General features: G+C 37.0%; 1 protein-coding gene across 1 annotated transcript in view; it reads right to left on the bottom strand.

Moving 5' to 3' along the window:
• OLA1 (Obg-like ATPase 1) overlaps positions 1 to 23,525 on the bottom strand; it is a 98,591-nt gene that overhangs the window by 7,426 nt on the left and 67,640 nt on the right. The window contains exon 7 of the mRNA XM_009072067.1: positions 26 to 166. Coding sequence (XP_009070315.1) covers positions 26 to 166 — 141 coding nt within the window. The remainder of the gene's footprint in view (positions 1 to 25; positions 167 to 23,525) is intronic.

The following is a 23,525-nucleotide window of genomic DNA, read 5'->3' as shown; positions in this document are numbered from 1 at the left end:
GTAGGGAAAATGAATGCTAATTAACCTTTGTGTCATGTTCTCTTCCAGATACTTCTGTTTCTCCTCAGCACTCATATCTTGCAACTTGAGTTCCAAGGCCCCACTAAAAGGAATGACCAAAGCACCCGGGTCGTGCTTGTCCACCCACTCTTTAATTTTTATCAACCTGTAGACAACAAAGGGCACAACATTATCTTGTAGTGCATGCATGGCTGTACCACATTCATTATTATCAAGTAGCACATACATATTCATAAGAATTGCACGGATTTATGATGCCATCTTTTTGTGTATTGCTTTCCAAGGTCAAGGCATTAACAGGCAGCAATTGCTTCAGGTGTACTCCATTAACATTTCACTGTTTCTTGGTTTCTGTTTGGCATTTAATCTATCAGAAATAGGCATAATTTGGGACAATAACGAGGGTGTTTGGTAGAGGTTAAATACTTGCAATCTAAAATGTAGGAATAGAACTTTGTAGATCTGTCGATGTACATTTTTCTAAGAGAAAAATGCACTTCAAGAGGATATTTATCAAATGCAATAAAAATGAGGGCCCTTCAGTTTTGCCTCTGACTTTATTCTTCTTTTAAAAGGCATCTCAGTGGCTATGGCAGCTGATATTAGCAGGTAAGAGAAGAATACTACACTCTACAAACTCTTAGATAGCAAGCTGCACCCTGCTTTTTCTGGCTATTGATCTTGGAGTACACCACAGCTGATGAATACAGGGCCATGTTTCTACTAGTTTTTCCCACCTTTCCACCACTACCCCAGGACAAAGCTTCTGGATATTACACTACAGTGATTTTTAAATAAGGAATACAATTTCCTATTTCTCTTAATCTTCAATAACTGGCACAATCAGTAATAGTTTGCTGTTCATCTAATTTTCTTTTTAGTTGAACAAAACAACAAATTTATAGCTATAGACTTAGGGTGTTAGTTTTTGAATGTTCAATATCCTATTAAAGTTAAGCAAAACTGACAGCCAGGAGGGCCAACTGTGTCCTGGGATGCACCAGGCAACCACTGCCAGAGGGAGACAGAGGTGATTGTCCTGCTCTGCTCTGTGCTGGTCCAGCCTGACCAGGGGCAGTTTTGGGCACCACAATACAAGAAAGTTAATAAGTTATCAGAGAGCATTCATCAAAGGAGGCAATGAAGATGGTGAGGGGCTTTGAGGGGAAGCCTTAAGAGGAACAGCTGAGGTCACTTGATCTGTTCAGAGAAGAGGAGACTGAGGAGAGACCTCATCACTGGATACAACTTCCTCACAGAAGGAAGTGGAGCAGCATTGATCTCTTCTTTCTAGCAACAGGACCTGAGGGAATGGTCTGAGTTGGGTCAGGGGATATTTAGGCTGCAGATTAGAAAATGGTTCTTCCCTCAGAGGGTGTTTGGGCACTGGAACAGCTCCCCAGGGCGGTGGTCACAGCCCCAAGCCTGACAGAGCTCAAGAGGTGTTTGGACAATGCTCTCAGGCACGTGATGTGATTCTCAGGGACGTTGTGTGCAGTGCCAGGGGCTGGACTTCGATGATCCTCAAGGGTCCCTTCCAACTCTGAATATTCTGTGATTGTGTGAAAACTTTACAGCAATAGCTGGTGCTTAGAAAAATCTTCATGACAGCAAGTACTATTGATTTTAAATTTAAGGGAGACATTTATCAAATACCTGTGAGCAGTTCACTATTAATAACTGCTAGGGCACTATTTCTGGGCAGGGGTGAATGCTAAGAATGACAAGCAACAGGAGAAGCATGGAAATACTTCCTGTACACAAATAATCAAGTTACACACCACAGTACTTTGGGTGCTGGAGATGCTTCAGACCTGAAGCACCCACCATACAGCACAGGGCTTTATGCTTGCTGAGTTCTTTTTCTTAGTCCTGCTAATCTGCAAGATTTAGACTAAGGTTTTAACTGCTATTATACTAAAGTGCTTTGAAACTGTAGCCTGCAAACCTTTAAATAATCAATGCAAATGTCACTTCAGAAAAAAATTAACTGAACCACAAGTTCATCAACACACATTTGTCAAAGAAAATAGCAGGGGATCAGAGCTATTATGAGATTAAGTGCATGGCCCACTGAGTAGGGTTTTAGATGGGACAAAGAATACAGAAGTTCACTCAACAGTTTTCACACGTTTGTTATATAAGGCTGGTCTTCTATCATTTACTTATGTAAATACCCCATCAGTGGTTTTCAATCCTCATTATACTAATCTTTCTTTCCCTCCAGTTATCCAATGAAAATACAGTCTGGGATCCAGGACTGATACTGAAACACTACTGCTTTCAGAAATGTCTGAGCTGAGAATTGCAATTAAGGTGTGTTTCTAAATGTGACATGTGACATTTACCAGCACTTCCAAAGCTGACATTTGTAGTTAACTGATTTATTTTGGCTAACAAACTGGGTATCAAAGTTCAGAGGTTATAAATTCCAGCCTTTTTACAGTAGATATATCTCAAAATTAATTTACTATTCATAAGTGTACTACAACACCTGTGCACACATCTTTTATAGACTTTTTTAAGGGACTATCTTAAACTGCTCCGTAGACTGATTAAATAATGTGCCAAGTGACAGACAGAATGAAACCCGCAAAATTAAAAAAGGGAAATGAACATGAAAGTAATGACAAAAATTGAATTCAAATTCTGTTTGGTAAATATGGTCATCATAACTAATAAACTAAGAACTATTGTGGAACAACAAGATAAGAAATAATTACTTTGGCTAAAACACCAATTCAGAATAATAATAGTCTTAGATTGTCATTTTAACAGCTTTTCTATTGAGTCCTTAGAGGGATTATTTGCATTCCTCAGGTATTCTATTGTACGATTCAGATGAATAAAGACTTACAAATCATTCCTCTACCGCCAGTGTGAGACTTTGATCCAGTGAATACACCATTGTACCTTAACTATAATTGGCAAAAAACCTGACAGTGTAGAGCATCACAAGCTTAATAACAAAGGAGAATATCTCAAAGTGTTGACAGATGATCTTCATAATGCAGGAGCAGAGCTGGTACATTTTAGCAATAAATGAGCACTGAGGTCTAAAGGTCTCTGAAGTGACTGACATCAGACCTGCTACAGCCTCACTAAAAGAATGAGGTACTGCATCCTACTCTGTACAGACAGTCGCGTTCTCTGTCCAAGTCTTTCACTTTTGTGACTTTCAATGTCACGGGAATTGCTAAGTACCAAGGAATTCCCCTAACACTGATCAAAATAAAGAAAACAATAAAAAAAAGTAAACACTCAAATATAAATACTGATAAATATCAAAATTACATTTCCCCAAAGCAAAACACTTGACTAATAATCAGTAAAACAATAGCGCAAGTTTGCTTTCCTGTGCTAAACAGAACAACATCCTCTTAACAAATGGTAACAATTAATGCCAAAGTCTGTTTTATCTGAGCACATAATTTTCCCATGGAAATGATGTATGTCTGTAAAAGGACAGCATTAGTAGACTAACTTGGACCTTTGTTAAGACAACCATATCTCCATTATTTCATGCTATACTTGAGTGATGAAGGGTATTGGATTTTAGGCTTAGAGAAAAGACTTTTGACACTTAAGAAAAAAACCTAATTGTTACAAAATGAAAAGTGGAAAAAAACCCAAACAAAACAAAAACAAACCCCAAAACTCCAAACATTAGAACTGGCAGCACCAATGACCATGATGAACAGCTGAAACTACTTTAAGAAAAAAGAAATTGCTCAAGGTGAAAACTCTTCTCAAAGTGAACCGACTATGTGAAAACAGTGCACATATGGAAAGCAGTTTAAAATATCCTCTTTCCTAACCGGGTTTCTTAAAATGCCATTATTAGCAGAGGTACAACTAAAATCTGCTTACACAACATAAAGTAGAAAGAAGTTTCATACTATTTATACTGAGTACTACCTCAGTAATAATAGCAAGGGACCTCTTGGAGCATTTCTGGACATCCAACAGCCTTTCCCTGCTGAGGTGGCTTGGTTCCTCCCTCCAGTGTGGAGAGAAGAGTGTGCCAACAACAACTACAGAGGGTTTCTGAATCGAAATTTGGTTCTATTTGCCACAAAATGGATAAAATATTATTTCTGGAAAAAAAAACAGACCCAAAAGACAGCAAGACATCCATTCATTCTGTGATGGCAAAAAGAAAACCATATATACAGCTGTGTAAAAACCTGACATGAGAACAAAACCGAGACAAGTACAAAACCAGATCTGATCAACTTGCAAGTGAAGGCAGCACTCAAAATTCTGACCAGGGAAAACAGCAAAGAGGAATTCAGATGCTCACTTCCACCTAACACTTACTGTTGTTTCACAAGGAGGTGATGAGTATCAGAAACATATTGGCACATTTACTAAACAAAAGGCACCAGTGACTTCAAGTGAAGAAGGACCAGGACAAGTACCAGAGTTAACTCCTTATACTAAATCAGGATGCAGAAGACCTTGGAGAAAGGTTTAAAAATGAGGGCACTCTCTGAGAAAGCCAATAAGCAAAGAGCACCAGAAAGGGGAGCTGTGCAGAAATTGTGCGTTCACTTTAAAATGGTGATACTTGCTGAGGCAGAAGAAACCAAAACCTGCAGCCAACCAAAATAAAAAGGTATAAAAGTTGCAGAATGTACATTAACTACAAATCAATATTTGAGAGAGTTTCACATGAGATCCAGCTGGGAAGAGAGACAGAGTTCAGATGGAAATCTGAAGCAGTGATGGAAGAGAGAAGATGCAGAGAAAACTCAAGCTCAGTGGACACCTGCAAGACAAGATGATCTGAAAAACTGACCCCTGAAAAGAAAGGTGATTTGTCAAAGTAAGCTTTTGTACAAGCAAGACCAAAAAAACCCCATCTAACCATAGAAGAAAAACAATTGTTTTTCTGTTCTACACCTGAAGTATGGGTGGAAAATTGCAGAAACAAAAAAGCATGGGAAGAAGAAAACATCAGGCAGCACAAGAAGGAAGGAAACAAATGTAGATAAGACCAAACTAAATGATCAAAATATACCTAAGACTTCAAAAAAGACCCACAGAGAGGAATGAAAACAAGAGGACCTAGCAATTCCAACAGAGTCTTCCTGTTGGCAGCTCTGAGCAATCCCAATTTTTAAAACCTTCCAAACTCAATCTGGTTAGTGCTCTGCTCCCCGCTGTTGTAAAAAGTTTTCCATATGTACAACCTAAGCCACCTTTATTTCAATTTAAATGCATTAGTTGAACTGAGCCTATAGACAATGGACTGGGAATACACATTCCCTATTTACTTCTTAAAAATTGAGGCATTTTTTATTTTGAGTTTTCCTTATAAAGACATATTACATCTAACTTTGAACATTTTTTCTGGACTCTCTCCAATTGGTCTAAAAGTTTCTGGAAGCACACAGTACCTAACACACTCCTCAGAGCTCTCAGTAGTAATGTCTTATAAGCATTAAAAATAGCTAGAGGATTAGCTTATTTTATACGTGATTCTCCTGTTTATTAAACGTAGTACAGTGGGTTTTTTGTGATAGCGCTGCAACATTAGCTCATGCTCAGTTTATAACTTATTGCATGACCCTGCTTGACTAGCTGTTCTTAGTACTATGTTTGCATAGTTGATTAGCCCTGCAAAAAATCCTTCTCAGGAGTTGCACTGTAGCTACTTTTTTTTTTCCTAATGGTTTCTTCTATTTCTTGAGTTGCTCCTAAATTCTGATTTTGTTCTGTACATACATAGATATCTCCTAGTTTGGGGGTCATCTACAGATTTAACAAGAATGCTCACCATCCAGCTCATTAATGGAAATATCTAACATTATTCAACCAGCAGCTGCTTCTGCCAGTCTCATAATGAGATATTCTTCCGTTTGGAAAGTGATAACTATGCTCTGTGTATTATCCTCCAACCAGTCTTGCACATGCAACTTCCAGTAGTTTCCATCTAGACAGTATTTCTTATCTTGTTTATGAGAATGCTGTAAGGCATTGAAACATTTAAAGGCTTAATAAAAAACCCAATATGTAGTAATGTGCATTTTTTCACTGTATGCAAGACCATTAAATTTATCACATTATTAGTCATCTAACAATTTAGACAAGTAATAAACAGCCAACATGAATTTGTGAAGACAATTGGGTTTCTTTCAGGGGATTAAAAAGTTAAATCGTTGCAACAGTTCTCTTGAAATTAAAAGGAAAATAAAAATGTCTTGTTTCCTCTTTCCTCTTTGTGGCTTTGTCTGTTGAATTGTCACCCATTATCCACAAATTATCTAAAATGGTGATGAATTAGGCAACAATTTTTAAATTTTTTTGTGCCAGGTCCCAAAACTGTGAGGATCACTAGGTTTAGTTCATTTGGTGGAACAGGAGAGGAAGATGTAGTCTACCTAAGTACCAGGACCATATGACAGAGCTCCTAGGTGATGTCCTTCCCTTTCACTCTGTTAGCATGCACAGATTCCATAAAGATCAGCTCCCACTGTTCTCAGTGCTGTACACACCTATAGGTGAATATGTGTATGTATTCTTATGCAAGCCATAAACATTCACAGCTTCAGTAAGCTTTCATTCCAAGTGCCTATAATTAACAAAGAATGGAAGAGTGAAAATGACAAAACAAATGTATCTAACAATTCTGTAGTGAAGAAGGGGAAGTGAAGAAGTGAAGAAGGGGAAGCAGAAAGCACAGGTGGCACTCACTCTGCTGGAAGAGTACCGTGCTGTAACTCTTTATTGCTGCCTGTCTTTTCAGGGTATCCTTTTCTTCCTGCACTACATAACGAGAAAGGATGACTAAACAGGAAAACATCAAAAGCTAAAAAGGTACTTTCTTCCTCACCACGATGGTTTCCTTTTTATGAAGATGATGAATCTACGGAAGACTTGAGAGTACCTGTTACTGATCTAGGCAACATTTCAAATCACTAGTGACATTTAGGAATTTATGTGTTTATTCCCTGTTCCCAGCTGGCCAGATGGAGCACAGCAATCCTTCTATTTCAAAAGGCCCTTTCCCAGAACCCCCTGCAAACACTTTCTACTAACAGTTCAGAAAAAAGCACTGCCTCCACACACTGAGCTGCTCCCTGGCCAGGAGCCTCCTCTCAGCCCCTCGGGACAAGAGCTTCAGGAACTCAGCACATCCTGAATGCTTTAAGTTCCTTGATACATTCCTAGAATCCAATGCCCATATCCCCTCCAGTCTTTAGTCACTGCAGCCAGATGAACCTTACAAGAGATCAACGTGAAGAACCCATCGCACATGTTAGATATCACTCACATCTCCTAACACAGATTGACTTGAGCCCTGAAACATGCAGTGGAATAGTCCTTCAAATTCTCTAGCACACTTCTGGGGACTTTGAGACACATTCCATGATCCGAGGAGTCTTATGGCAGAATAGGTTTATAAAGTATTTAATTCGACCAGATCCGGAGTTCACATTTTTTAACTTCATTGTAATTTTGATTTATACTGTATCAAAAAAGAACCATAGAAGTTCCTGATCAATGCTGTCATTTGCCATTTATCATAGATGAGTTTATAACTTTCCTCAACATTCTCCTTTGAAATGTAAGTAATCCCAGGCCCTCTGCCTCATGTACGTCAAAGCAAGTTCTTCCAGGGCCTTGATCTCTATCATGGCCATTATCTTAAATCCCCTATAATTCTGCAAAACCATTTGTTAGATGGGGTGACTAGTACTGCACCTACTATTTTAGTTCATGCTGCATCCTAGATTCTAAAGAAACTTTTTGATAATCTGAACATGAACTGCTCATCTCATTTCTTACCCATCCAGATGTTACACTTGCTTTTCTTCTACCAGCTATACATGGAGCAGGGACCCCACCAACACTCCCTCCAAGCATACTCAAGCTGTTCACCAACAAAAATAACATGGCAAAAAGCAGTTTGGGGGGAAGAATTTAGTTGTTTCATACCCTACTCCCCAGCCCTTATCTTTGAAGAGGAACCAGTCCATTTTCCTTTGTATCCTTATAACTGGCTGTGCTAATATAAGTGCAGACTGTTAAGAACAGGGTGTCTTAAGGCAGCTAGCACCCAAAAAGGAGTGATGCCATGGAGCCAAGCTCCATCAGAAATTTTGTTGTTTATTATTGAAGAAAGCTTATAAACAGCAGGACTCCTGAGCAAAAGTTATCCCATACGTGATCACTTAGAAATTGATTCTTCCAGGCAGAAAACAGTCTTAGTAGATTAATATATTAGCTGACAGGAAAAAAACAAACAATCAAGGCAATATTTTGAAAATTCATATCAAAGCACTTCATGCCATCAAGATATAATTCTGTTAACAAACTGTCTCATAATATGGTAGTAGTATATAGTTCTCAGTTTAATCTGGTCTAGAAGGTTACCTGGAGACATTGGCTGTATAATGGTATGCTAAAAACATATAAGGACACAACACTTCATTTACAACTTTATACCACCGACTGCTTTTATAAATGTATTTCACATAAAGATTTGGCTTAACTGACATGAAATTTATTTAGCTGCTTTTGGTTTGCATGATGTTGTAACTGTGAAAGAAATAATACCAGAGAACATGGTATTACCTGTAAATCAAGTACAGACAGTAGTTAATGGACAAAATATTTTTATAACCAGGAGAAATAAGGCATGCATAATGGAAAAATAAAGTTCATGACCTACAGCCAGTTTGAATCAAAATAATATCAAGATGGCAGAAAGACAAAGAGGTAAAATAATCCAGAATTACTTTTTCTGCTAATCTATATAGAGCTCTCAGTAAGAAAAGACTTTTCAGTACATTATACAGTTTATATAATTCCATCTAACAAAAGGTCAGTCAAGGTAACCCTATTTTAAACATGTGTAAGAAGCATCATTCATGAAGAATAAAGATGTTAAAGCCCATTTTTAAAATCATTCTTTTCTGATCTCATTATCAAGACTGCAACAGCATCTCTTCATCCAAATTGTGGTCCCTACTAAAGTGATCAAAACCAATTAACACTTAATCAATAAGGAAAATGGTATTACAGTGCCACTGTAGCACCTGCTGGTATGTGAAAGGCTTACAGGCTCCAGTTCTCCTTGATCTGCCAATGGGGAAAATGAATTCTATACTAACTAAAAAGACAAAAAAAGAGACGGTTGTTGCTGCCAGCAAGGATCAAGCACAGTCAAGACTGAACTACTGATGAACCTGCATAACAATTCAGAGTGCAACAAATCATGCACATTGCATTTCCTAGTTATGGGCATAACAGGCTCCACTCACAGCACATACACTTTGGACCAGAAAGATGCCTTTTAAAGTCACATCTTGTCATGCTCTCAGCTATCATTGATAAAATGCAGAGCTTAGAAAGGTTACCTTGAAAACTGCAACAAATGCTTATTCATAAATTAGAGCAGAAGGAGCCAATCTCAGTCGCAAGACACATGTGCAAAATTATAATGATTGAGATACACTACAGGATAGCAGAAAGAATAGAGATTCCATAGTCAGGCTGTGGCATTATAATGTTAACTTTTGTCTCTTGACAGGACTTCTTTATGTCACATGGAAAACTGTATTCTTCTTAGGGGTCCTGTACCAAGTAGGATAATTCGTATCAATGCTATTGTAGCAAAGCCTCCCATATATAATCCCATAAAAACTATAGGCCATTCATAAGTAGAATATTTGATCAAAAAGACCCTCCAAAACAGGTGATGCCTTAACAAGAGAAGCTTTACATGAAATGCACGATAGACATCACCATTTCAAATTTATATTCCTCAATTCTTTTATGCACTATGTGCATGCAAGCAAACACAAAGCCATACTCCGAGACAAAAATATGAGCTACATAAAAATCCCATGTATGGAAATAAATATATACTAACAACACATGAAATAAGACACTATAAAGACTCGTTGGGAAGGTATTTCCCCAGTGTTAATCAAAAATCCTGCAATGAGTAACACAAATGCAGACTACAACATTATTAGTTTTAGGTTTTGCTGCTGTCACACAACAATTTAATGAAACTTACATAATAGGTCAGAATATTCCACCCTAGTTCTCTTACTGAAATATCCTCTCCTGCTCACAAGTGATAGAAGGAAACGCCTTTCTCACTTCCCCAGAATTAGCTTGTGTGATCTTAATTGTAGAGCCTCTCCAGACCACAGACACATCAATGTTCTCTTCCTCCCTCTATCAGCTGTTAAAAATTATGTAAGTATTAAAATAGCAAGAGTCGAATATTACCACAATAAGAATATTTGATTTAAAATAATAAACCCTACTTATCCCCCCTGTCCCCTTGGACCGTTACCAACAACTAAAATCCTGTGATCACACAATACTAGGATTTTGTGTTTTGAGAACCAATTTTAACGAGACTAGTTTGTAAGAATTACAGAAGGTGCTGACACTGGGCTAAGTTGGGGGGAAGTGTTTATGAAAAGAAGAACAAAATTGTTATCAGGCTGAAATATACTACTCAGTAAATGAGAAATTAGATTTGATATTTATCCAGAGGAAGAACATCACCTAAGCACTCAGTATAACAACAGAGGAGTTTAGTTGAATAGTTAATATCAGAACTACAGCAACTCAGAGAATGCAAGGCATTATTTCAGACACCTGATTTAGATACCTGATCTTGCTTTACTCCCTAACACAGTTAATGAAGCAGGAGGCTGTTCTGAGGGCAATTCAGAGTACTTAAATTAGGGCTCCTTTTCTCAGTTCCTTCTTAAAGCATCTTCCCTCTCCCCTTTTCATAGGCTGCTTTAGAAACCAACCCTCACCTTAAGTGCCTGAGACACTTAGATAAAATTATGTGGCGTGCCTCAGTCTGACCTCCTGCTGATACATTTCCCCAAAATACTGTCTAATAAATACAACAGCATATACTGTAATGTCATAGGAACGTGTCCGTGTCCAAGGAAAGCACTAAATGAGTTAGGGATTTTCCCAGTGTGCAGAGATGCCGTGGATGAAATGCACTCCACTAATTTGAAAAGCTGTCACAAAAATGTTCAATTCTACAGACACAGTCTGTTTACCTGTCTAAACTATGGTGAAATGAAAAAAATTTAACAATATCGAATCATCTACTAAAACATACTTGTCCTAGGGGAACACTAACTTTGATTTTTTTCTGAAGCAGGAAAAAGTATCTGGATCAGTGTCACGCTCCATTTATCTGACAGACTGCGAAGGATCTGTTACACACAAAGATTTTCAAGGCTGAAAATGGAATGACAAAGTAAATTTCTGTCAGAAATAAATACTCTTATTCTGTGGGTGGGTGTGTACAAAACATTTTTATTTGCAAGCACAAGACTAAAATTTGTTTTATTCTGTAACTATTAGTTTAGCTATCTTCAGTTTCATATTGATTATGGAATTATGAAGCATTCAACGCCCCCAACAATTTCAACAATAAAAAAATAATTGGATTGAAAAGAAGTTGAAGTTACAGCTCTCTTGTGGTATGCTTTACCCTTACAAACACTAGCACTAACAATAGGATCAAAAAGCCAAACTTAAAAAGGAAGGTACTTTAATTTTTAGGACTTGGCCCAGAAATGATTTTTCAATAGAAAGTCAGAACATAAGCCCAAAAACATTCTAATTCCTGTTCAGTCTCTTCTGAGTAAAGAAAAGGCTCCATGTGTGGTGGCATACATGATAGTTGTCAGCATAAATGAAAATGTTCATGAATAAAACCCAGGCTGTATAGAGAGCTAATTATAATATTACTATCAATTGCTAGCTTGAGCTTGCAAATCTTTCATATCATATAAATGCATTGTTTTTGACATTCCTCTGTGGCTAAACATCACATCATTTCACTTCTTCAGTGTAGTTCAAATATGCATGGGATATACTATAAGGAATGTGATCTGATCTGCAGTTACACTGGAAAGGAAAACACTGACATAAATGTGCATCACCAAAAATGTAAAACATTAATCAGCTCTCAAGTAAAAAAACCCCAAACCTAAACTTTTAACAGCCTTTATAAAATGATTTCTACTTTCTGTATATTCATTCTTTCCATCTAAAACAGCAGTGAAAACCCTTCATCCAAATATCCAAAGCAATAGTGACATTGTGAATTATTCAACTTACATCCAGATATTTTCTTACCATTAGAAACACTGTTTATTTGCTTAAAGCAACCACCTACACTCTTCTAGCACATAAGTTGTGAGAAATGTTTCAGTAACCAATGAAAAGCACCATTCCTATTTTAATGATCAAATGCTTTCCTCTGTTTTAGAAGTGGCACAGAATTTAAGTTTGGAAAAGATCTGCTCAACAGGTAAGAGCCCTAGGAAGTAACATATGGTTAAAGGCAAGCCAAGCCAAAGGAAAAATAACTAAAAAATCATAGTGGGCAGTTTTTCTGGGACATGATGGTCTATTCATTTCTCCACCCGAGTCACTTCATCAACAGATCCAATGCAATTTTAGTCTTAGTTTGGTTGAGTAATGTCACCATCAAAGAAATAATGACAGAAAATAACCTTGGTAAACACAAGTAATGTGGTTTAATGGAAAAAATAAAGCACGTCCTGATAAATTTATTCTCTCATTGATATGACATGATTTTCTATGCAGCAGAAATACATCTATGAAGTATTTGATAGTGTGATAGGTGTGAAACTACTCATTCAGCTAGAGAAGAGGCGAAAGTGGACTTGTACAGATCATGGACCAAGTAATGCACTGGGTATGTTAACAGGAGAACACACTGGTGTGTTAGGATATCTCTAATCAAGTTTCACAAGGATCAAACTTAGGACTGATCTTGTTTAAATACATTAGAGACCTTGTCACCAACATTAGTTGCATGCACAGTTTATGTTCAATACAGGAGCAGATGACATTTTCATCAAGTCATCATCATCATTTGGAAGTGACATAGAAGTGGGATCACGATGGGACAGTGCTCTTCAGATCAACTCTAGGCCACCAAGGCAATGCAACAGGGAAAAGGCAAATGTAATCTACAGATCCTACTGGAAACACTTCCCTTTGTTTAACAGGATGCATTACATCTGCATATGAGGTATTCAGGAAGGCATGTGGAGTACTACATGCAGCTGTGATCAGCTAAATTCAGAGCAGGTCTAAGATTATCAGAGGAATGGGAACCTCATGTAAATGACACAGAGAGAAAATTGATAATGCCTGCTTTAAATAAGTACTGGAGGTAAACACCAATTAGATAAGATACTATTTAGTCTACAGGACAAAGCTGCCTGAACCACCAATGAAATAAGCCAGCCATGGAAAAACATAGGCTGGAAATTAGCAGAACATTTTCAACCCAAGGCAGCAGCAAGGTTCTGTGCACAGCCTCCCAATACTAAGAGCAAAACAATCAGCTACTGTTAAAAAAGAAAACCAACACCTTAATTAATTTATGAAAGTCATTATACTGTGTAGCTACCAACAATAACTGGTTCTGTACTGAATGCAGAGGAGGGATTACAGTAATTTAGGGATTACCATACAGTTACAAGGAAGCACTACACTTTGTGCATTCAGAAGTACTTCAAGCTATGCAGAAATGCAAAAGGGGGACAACGAGGTCTCTATTTCATACAAATCAAGTTCCTACACCTTTTGTAAACACCAGTGCCTCCACTGGGGAGAAGGCACAAAGAACTCAACCACCACATACTCAACTTGGCTGGAGCTAGCCAGCTGAGCAGCAGCAATAAGGCTGTCAGACTGATCACTATGCAGAAGGTCCTCCCAAGCCACAGAATATGATGCTACCTGCTCTTCAGTGCCTTGTGTCACCACTTTTTAAAGAATGAGTATACATCAGGGATCATCATTGTAAGGAAACAAAACTTGAACTCTTGGAAAACTAGACTTCATGGGTTCTGCTCTTCCAAAATAAAATGTAATAAAAGCCACAAGTAGCCCATTATACCATGTATGGTTACCAGCACCACTTGTGAGGAGAAGGCAAGGCAGAAGAGGTGGCTGCACTACTTGTATCATAGCTCGGCAGTAAGTCATTTCAAAATTTGGACAAGGTACAATTTTTATAACAGCAGTAATGAGAACACTGGACTTCACTATCCTAATTGGTCAAATGAAGAACATTGAGAACATGGTTATTTTAAAATGTGTGAAAATTTTAAATAACATTTTCCTACTTGGCATCACAAACAGATGTGAAAGAGACAGAAGTAAAATCTAGTCCTCCAACACCAAAACTCCAAGCATGTAAAACACCTTTAACATGAAGTCATTTCTTACCCTTCTCCATTTCCACATCAGTATCAATTTTTGTTCCAAAGGAAGGGAATCCCATCATCAGGAGCCTCCTATCCTACTAAACCCTACTGTATCCTCAAGAGCAAGCTTGTCCTTTGCATGGAGCAAGACAAGGTTGGCTGTAAAGAAAAGGTATACCCATAAACAGACAACCCTGTGGGACAGACCACTGATTCTGAAACACATTGGCAACCTTCATTGTGACATTTCCTGACTTTGAAGTGCTTCCCATTACAACATTAAGACACTTAAATATAGCTACACATAATTTCCAATTTATAAAAAAGCACCCAATAAACATGCTAAATTCTAAACTGAATGTACTCAATTACATACCTATTACACAAACCTACCTTTGAGCTAATGGCACTACAGTGAGTATTTGCCTCTCAACAGAAACTGTGAAGAGGACTGTTCTGCTGTAAGGTGTCACAGACACTTGGCTAAGAGCACAGAAGCAAAAAGACATAGTACCTCTGAATTTCATACCATGCTTTGTAAGGCAAAAAATCTAGTAAGCACAGTCTCTTCTGGTCCTTCTTCCTAAAATACAGCCACTTTCCCATCCCATCCAACAATTCTTTGCATTCTGTTGCTCACACTGTTTTCTTTTCCCAGAGTTATTCTCCAGTCTTCAAAGCTTTCCATCCTGGTCCAACAGCTATTTAGCAAGATGCTTCCAAATTCGACTCACAGAACTGACACCTCTTCACTGAATTTGCACATCTCTCCTACCTTAGCTTTTGGTCACTGCCACACTCCTGCTTCCTATATCTCATTTGCAGGGTTACCAGCTCTGGTCCTGGCCAGGGACCCACTTCTTTCTCAGTTTCCCTCATACCTTAACATCCAGAGGTACACATCAGAGGCACTTCCAAATTTCTGTTATGACTGCTCAATTCTTAAATTTAACCACAGAAAAACTCCTTAGCCGCTCTGTATCTCACAGTATTTAGCACTACATTAAACATCTACCACTGCACTTTCTTACATGTTGTTTAAAAAATAAATCGTACAAATACTGAAATTTTAAAGTTTGTGTTCTCCACAAATCCAATGCATATTAATGGTTTTTCCCAACTAAAAAGAGGACAAAGTAATTCTGTAATAGGCTGAAATGAACTAGGTTCAGGAACAAAATACCAATGTAATAAACAAAACCAAGCAAAACCTAAATTTACTGTATAGTTACTAAAATACCAGAGACAATATATATTATCAGATATACACAGCAATATCTGTTATAAAGAAATATTCAATAGAAGACCTTCAGTAGAGTCTAGAAAAGCACAGACATGAACTTTTAATGCTTCCACTTATCTGACAAAACCTTCTCTTTACACAGGCAAAGGACAAACAATGGGAATCTATATAGAGCAGACTGAAACATGGTAACATGAACAAATATTTTATCTCTCCTAGAAAGAAGAGTTTCTCTTAGAAAAAGATTCAGTTGATAGTTTCTTTAGGGCATTCATATAGTTATTGCACACTGTACTTCTGGTACAAACCTCTGGAGCAACAAGAAATGCCAGGAGTGCAGAATCCTTCACGTGACTTAATATTCTAGTCATAGTTGTACATGTCCTCATTTTGCTGCTAACCACAAAGAAATCCCAACTCTACATTATGCATCAATCAAGAAGAGGACACATTTTTTAATAAAAAGAATTCAAAGTATGGAACTTCACAGTGATGAGGTGTCCAAACCAGAGGCATTTCTCCAGCTCTACAGCAGTTATAACATATTACATAATAATCCTTTATGGAGAAAGCGCTGACTGAATTTGTGCAAAACTTACGTGCTGCAATTTTCCAAAAAGCACCACTCTACAAATGCATTCTATTCATTCAGGAGCAACGCAGATTCAGTACTATAGAAGCTAAAGGTACTGCTCAATGCAATGATTCATAGTTTCCCTAATAGAAAGATTCAGCAGTTTTCAGACAAGACCTTTATTCCCTCTCTGAATAAATGATGCCTGAAATTTTTATTCTTGTTCTAATGGAATTTCAATGGCCTTCACTGCAAATCTACTGGAAATTTTCGCATATTAAGTGGAAAAAATTAAATGATGTTAACCACATTTTAATGTGATTAAGGCTGACAGGGTCATTATTTCTGCTAATCACTCAGTTTAAAAAGCTCAAACAAAACTTTGTAACAGCCAACGTTTTTTTCTGGTTTTCTGTATGTCTACTGTAGTTGAGAATTAAAGCCACTACAGAATATGAAACACACTATATATCATGAAAAGGATATATCAAATGTTTTCTGCAATGTGTACATGGATTTCATTATAATTAATCTTAAGATTAGAAAGAGGGGAATCATACAGTATGTATACCCCTTTACTTCTTTTGTCTTCCTCAATCAAGAGACAAAATAGAACAAGGGGATATATATTGCCTTTCCAGTGGCTATTTGCTAGTGAAAAAGATAAAATATTTGTGTCTTTACTGCGAACCAAAATAAAACCATTTCTTAGAGACTGTCTGATAGGCTCTGCAATAAGGAGCTCTACTTAGTACCATTTAGGTTGGCATAAGCTGGAAAATGGGTATGAAAAAGTAGAACAGAGGCAAGTGGCAATGATAAAGAGCAAAGAGTATATAGTTTTCAGTGTCTTGCAGTTTCCTCTCATGAAGGATCAACAACAGAGCAGAAAATTAAGGAGACTGCTGCTCTGGTCACTGGCTTAGCTTGAGAGGCACAGTAGAGCCAGCCCTCTTGCTCCAAGGTTTGCACTGACAGCAGCACTGAACCCCAAGGGAGCAACTCCCCACAGAACACAGAAGCCTTGAGATGGATTGAAGAGGGTGGAAGGACTCAAATTAACAAACAGACATAAGTTTGTCTCGTTCACAGTACCAGAGGAAGGAGGATGTTGTTTGTGGGATTTATAGCTTGTTTCATTCTGGGTGAGAGGAGGCTGTTCAGAGTTTTTCTTTGGTTTGGGTCTTACGCTTTTCGAGGTATTAGCATTTTCTGTAAAGACCAACCACTGTCATGCTTATTTCCTGCTTAATTATTAATACCACCTTCAGTGGAACATCATTTCTGGAGGACCCGTACCTCTCATGCCTTGTTACCTCTCTTCTCAAAAACCCCAAACTTACAGATGATTTAAAAAATTGGGGGGGGGGGAGGGGGGGAGAAACATTTCAGTATCCAAATTAATTTTTCTTCTATGTAAGTAACTTGCTTATACTTAAGTTACTTTAGAAGAGAACAAATGTGCAGACAGACTGATTCATATTTATCATTTCCATCTGGTTTAATAGATGCATTTCAACCTTACTGAATCACCAAAAACTGTATCACAGCAGCTTCCTGAATTACCAAAAAAATATTTTTAAATATACTCAACAATAGTTGATACACCTTCTTAACCTTAAGGCATGTGAAATTTATCTGAAAAATCTTTTATTTCCTTCCCATTCATTGACAAAGTATCCAAACACATACATAGAGACTTTTAGATGTACTTTATGATTAAAAAAAAAAAAAAAAGAGGAAAAAAGGTAATTAACCATACACAAGTCTTTTCATATAAGACTTTACTTCTGCCTTCATATCTGGCATCTACTGCTAACTGTATTTCAACAGCCAGCAGCTTTTTTCCTAACAAACATTTGCTTCACACGTGAATACTTTCCACAACAGAAGAAAAAAATTCAGTGACATTAGATCTCTTACTATCAAGGAACAAACTACGTTAACATTAATATCATCTTACAGCTGCAGTTTGTGATGTTCTCAGAAAGAAACATTATTGGTATTGTTGGACTTCTAGTTTTAGTGTGAAGCCATGCACTAGTGCATCAACTAACAACCCCACTGAATTCTTGTGCTCATCTAAGAAGGGACCCTGCTGAATGTCCTAATGCATCTTATTGTGAATCTTCAGCAAATAAAACTTCATGTATGAGCTCATGATGTGCTTTGCTGCTGGAAAGTCACAGGCTCTGTGGGAAGCTTTTTATCTTCCCAGCAGTCAGTTCTCTGAGAACATCAGTGCAGCTACTGTAGTTACCTGTAGATTACTTGTATTTTCTCACATCTGTGTCCAGCAATCTAAACCATGATGATAAAGGGTCATTAGGTTTTGAGTGAGGAAGGGGATGGACTAGACAATTTGCTCTGATAAGCTCCTTGTTGCGAGTGCCGGTTTAGAATGTGAAATGTGGGGTTATGCACATTCTCAACTCAAAACCCAGTGCTCTCAGAACACCAATTAAAAATCATACTCAGCCCATCTTAAACTACATGAACACAACTTACCTGAAATTTTCACCATTAATAATATTGCAATAAACTAATTTTGTCATGGTAAGAAGGACATCAACTGTCTATTAGCCACAAAAGAATTCAGGTACAATTACTAAGATAACTGCTGTTTGGAGCACAGCAAAGCAATTTCCCACAGTGGGACTTACAGTTCAATTTACCAGTTGGGCAAATATTTTGTGCTCTGTAGTGGTCCACAGAGTTAACAGTTACCTGTAACATTTGAGCAGTGTTATACTTGGAGAAAACTTTTTTCAACCTAAACAGGTGTTTCGGCTTTATCTGTTCCCATGAATACAGATTTATTTTTTCCAATCCTTTTCTATGAACTCTTTAAGCCTTTCCAATTAACATTAAATGTAAATTTATGAACGAGCCAATGGCCCTATTTTCCCATTCCAAGCTACTCAGTGAGGTCTTATAGGCTGCTTGGAAGAGGGATGAGACAATGTCACCTATAAAATTATGTGAGTCCTCAAGTAACTTGATGAGGTGCTAAGAGGCTTTTTTTCCTTTTTCCTTAGGGGACAGTCTTAATTCAGTAAAATAATCATAAAAACTATCACAGGAATTAAACAATGGAAAAAAGCTGCATTTTCATATGCAGCAAAACCAGATGATACCACGAATACAGTGAACAATTCCAATAACACCATCAGTGACAGAATTGTAAGAATCCTTTAAAATAGTTACAGGCAATTTTGTGTCAAACTCCAGAGAGTACCATGGTATTATGTTATGCAACACACAAATACATGGGAAGACAAAGAAGCTATTGAATATTTCCTGGTCAGTGTTCAAGTCATCACAAGAAATCAAGAAGACTGTAACTACTACACTTCCCTCTCCTCGAAATTAAAGATTAAAATAATTACTGTTCAAACACTAACTCATCAGCTTAGATAGTTCAAAAGGGTTTTTCTCCATTGCCCTTGCAGAGATGATGATATCCTGCTATGTTGCATTTGAGTCTTAATTTCAAGTCAGTGAAGAAAAACAGAAGGCTGACATTTTACACAAAAACGGTCTATTTCCAAAGTAGAATAACAGTAACAATGCAAGAGCTCATTTTCCACCAAGATGCAAAGACAGCATTTGAAAAAGAGCTTTTTAACTTTATCAGTTAATTTTATTTTATACATATACATCTCCTGGTTTTGACTTCTGCAAGAGAACTAGCTACATACACCACACTAGTATTTATTTTTCTTTATTACTACATGGTCTTTAATGAAAATGCATCATTTCAAGAATATTAATAGTCTGCAGCATCAAAAAAAATGAATCCTTAATAATTATTCATACACCGAGTAACTGTAAACCCAAATCATTTCAGAAGACCTGAATGTGTCAAGAACTTTGACAATTATGACTGGAGCCAGGAAACTGTAGCACTGCAGAATTTCTTATGAATTTTTCTAGTTACTTTTTATAAATGCTGTCCTAGATGACAGCTTAATGTGTACCACATGCAATATTTATTCTTCTTCAGTGTCAGACTGTCTAGCCATCCAAGGGAATACAAAGAATGTCACTTATTAGGATAAAAGCACAAGGAAGGTAATCAAGGACATATGTAACATCAGCCAATCATGCCCTATTTCAACATCCTATTCCATTCATAACAGTTCAACAATTATTTGCTTACTGATAACTTGCTTTCAGGCTGTTTGTGTTCCCCATAATGGTGGTTTGCATTTATTTTGCTCTTTAGAATTGGACACTTGCTGTGCCATGCATGTTTGTCAAAACTTTCTATCTTCTGTCAGAAATAGCTTTAGCATATCAAATCATTTCTGTTTGTCAGAAATCACTAATAGAACAACCTAGTTACCTTCTATGTCAATAGGGTACTAACATAAATCAGAAACAAAAGGCTATCAGACACCACACACTGCTGCAAGACAGGCAGCTAAAACCATGTTTCTGTTTCATATACTTTGAGCATTAGCTGTGTCTTTATGGAAAGCCTAGTACAGAAATTAGACTGACCAGAATGGAAATGTACTTCAGCAAGACACCATCTGAGCACGAAGACACTGACCTTGGTTTTTAAGCTTGAAAACTAAATTCCTTACTAGTCCCCCATGTCTCTTTACCATATTTTTACTTGTTTATTTTACCAAATGCCTCTATGAAATACTTGCAGACATCTTATCTGCTGATTCCAATCTATCTGATGGAGTTCTGGAAACACATTAGCTCACAAAGACAAGAAGAGAGAGGCAGACAGAGGGAGCCAAAGACAAACATTTACCCTCCATTAAGTTTTTTTGAATAATAGTAATAACAATAATAATAATTTTTTTAAATCCTATGGGAAACTGAACACACATGCACATGCATGCACACTTCATTAATCTGAGTATCTTGGGACATAAAGATTTGATCAAATAAAAAACAGGTATGGATTTAATGAGCCTCTGGAATAAAACATAAGCTGGAAGTACCATCACATGTTTTAGATCGACAACATGGTACAGGTTTTCAATGTATTAGGTGTAAGATTTTCTTTTTGTTTTTAATAAAAGCCATTTGTTTGGATTTAAATATATTTTCACTTCAGAAATGTGATATTGTGCCAATGCATGAGACAAGAGTGAGACTCGATATACAATGAATCTGATTAATGCATTTTCAATGTTCAACTCCATGAAGTACAAAACCAGCACATGCACTTAACTGTCTTTCAAATACTTATCTCCTAAACATCTCTTCTGGCTTCAAAAACTAATGCCAGAGCACAGTAAATCACAAACATGTTTTTATTTAACTTCTCTCCAAATTAGCAATAATTAAACTCAAGCATTGGTAATAAAGGATAATAAAATACCCAAACCAAAGAAAGCATCTCATTTGACAGTTCTCCCATTAAATATATAGAACCTACAAACTTTCCTCTCCAATTTAAAGATGAAGATGCATCTATTCCTGGTTTCAAGACATGGATCCATGGTTCTATTCATTGTAAAACTAGGGACTATCAGCACTTGAACATTACTCATCAGTATTAGTCATTAGATGAAACTCAAGTTGTGAAAGTAAAATACTCTGCCAAAACTTTAGGTCTGTTTCTTGGGAAAAACAAGCAGTTAAATGAAAACATATTTCCACACACTTAATATAAAAAAATGAGTTGTTAATAACCATAAAACCGTTTTAAAAAAAATGCATCAGACTTTCACAATAATCAGCAATTAAAAATATCTGTCAACTGTGAAACAAAGAATTCACTTAGAGCAAAAGTAAACTTCAAAAATAAATGCCCAAGCCACAGCAGTCTGTATCTCCAATAGGAGAAAAGAATAATCCTTCTTAAACATCATTTTTCCATTTATAATAAATGATGTTTGATTGGTTGATGTTCCCATGTAGCACCTATTTGTAGAAAACAGAACAATATTCCATAATGTATTCCCCCAGAGAATGAAGATGTTGCAGAGCATTCAAAAAGAACAATTTCAAGATGAGTATTGCTCCTAGACCCTATAAATATCTCAAATATCAAATGCAGTAAGAGAAAGAATGGTAGGTCAAAGAAAATAAACTTCAGCTATGCAAACTTGTCATATTAACACAACTCTGTAGCATGTGATAGCAAGAAATGTTTCAAGAAATGATCCAGACAAGCTCAATAAGCAGAATTTTGAAGGTATATAAGGGTACTTGGCTGCAAATCAGATACACCAATACTGAGTAACACACTATGAAAGTGAAGATACTTACTAATTTGGACATTGTTTAAGAGATAGTATTATAGTGATATTATTGATTGCAATGCCAAATCCAAAAAGGCAAAAGCAACACGAGTATATTCTCTTGTTATTTTATAACAGGAGACAATACCATCAAAGGTTTTTTAGCTTTAAAAGCATTTTACAATCAAAGCTCATTTGCCAATTTCAACTGCTGATGTGTCTAACATGTGAGTGAAAGACTGTCCACTCAAAAACCACCAGTTACAGGCAGCAAAGAGGTATCAGATCCTAACACAGGAGCTACTCACTTTGCAATGTTCCCATTGCACCAAGTGAGACCACAACCACACCTCTCTAAAATCATTCAAGAGCCTTCATCTCCATTTTTCAGTAGGATCCTCCACAAAAATAACTGCTGGTTTTCAAATGCCATGTCAGACCAATAATAGTGACCCACCAGATGTTAAAAGCTGGGGGAACATGCCCAAAGTACCTATTTTCCCCTTGATTTGAAGGAGAAATTTCTTTTAAGGACTATGCACAACTTCTGTTTCTATGTTGCATGGTTGCCAAAGACAGGCTAGCAATGCTCATTCATTCTGAAAGGCACAGGGCTCAGTAAATTAATAATAAGTAATAAATAACTTAATATCCAGTAACTTATCAATAAACAACTACTAACAAGAATAATAATCTCTTGCACAATTCTCTATTAGCTTATATGTAAAGCAAAAAAGGGCAAAAATTTCCTGTATTTAAAAAAACAAACTCTACTTTCCAGGATAAGACCTGCTCATTAATGGGACAAAGTCAAGTTGCTCTTTGAATTAATAAGCAAAACCACAGCACATGTAGATCAGTCTCTACCCCTCGTTTTCTGCCAAAATCCCCAATATTCAAATATGCAGAAAAAGGCAACTTGATTCAGCTACAGCATATAGGCAGAGCACATTGTAACTGCAATAAGAGAAATCTAACTGGACCTTTGTAATTTGCATCACAAAATATTTTTGTCAGTCAACAATAAAGAGAAAAATGCAGCCGAACAGAGCTAAGCCTTCTCCAAGAAGATTTAGACACTCATTGTCAATCAAAGAATAATTTTAACCCCTGGGAAATATAACTGAGTAGACTATTTTATCTTACTTCCTTCTCATTCTTTCATCAATATTATTACACCCGAAATCACTGCAGTGAAGGCAGCTGTGGTTGGAACACAT

The sequence above is a fragment of the Acanthisitta chloris genome, unplaced genomic scaffold (assembly GCF_000695815.1).
Source record: "Acanthisitta chloris isolate BGI_N310 unplaced genomic scaffold, ASM69581v1 scaffold1823, whole genome shotgun sequence".
NCBI lineage: Eukaryota > Metazoa > Chordata > Aves > Passeriformes > Acanthisittidae > Acanthisitta > Acanthisitta chloris.
Note: the sequence above shows the minus strand (reverse complement) of the source record. Positions and strands in the feature narration are given on the sequence as shown.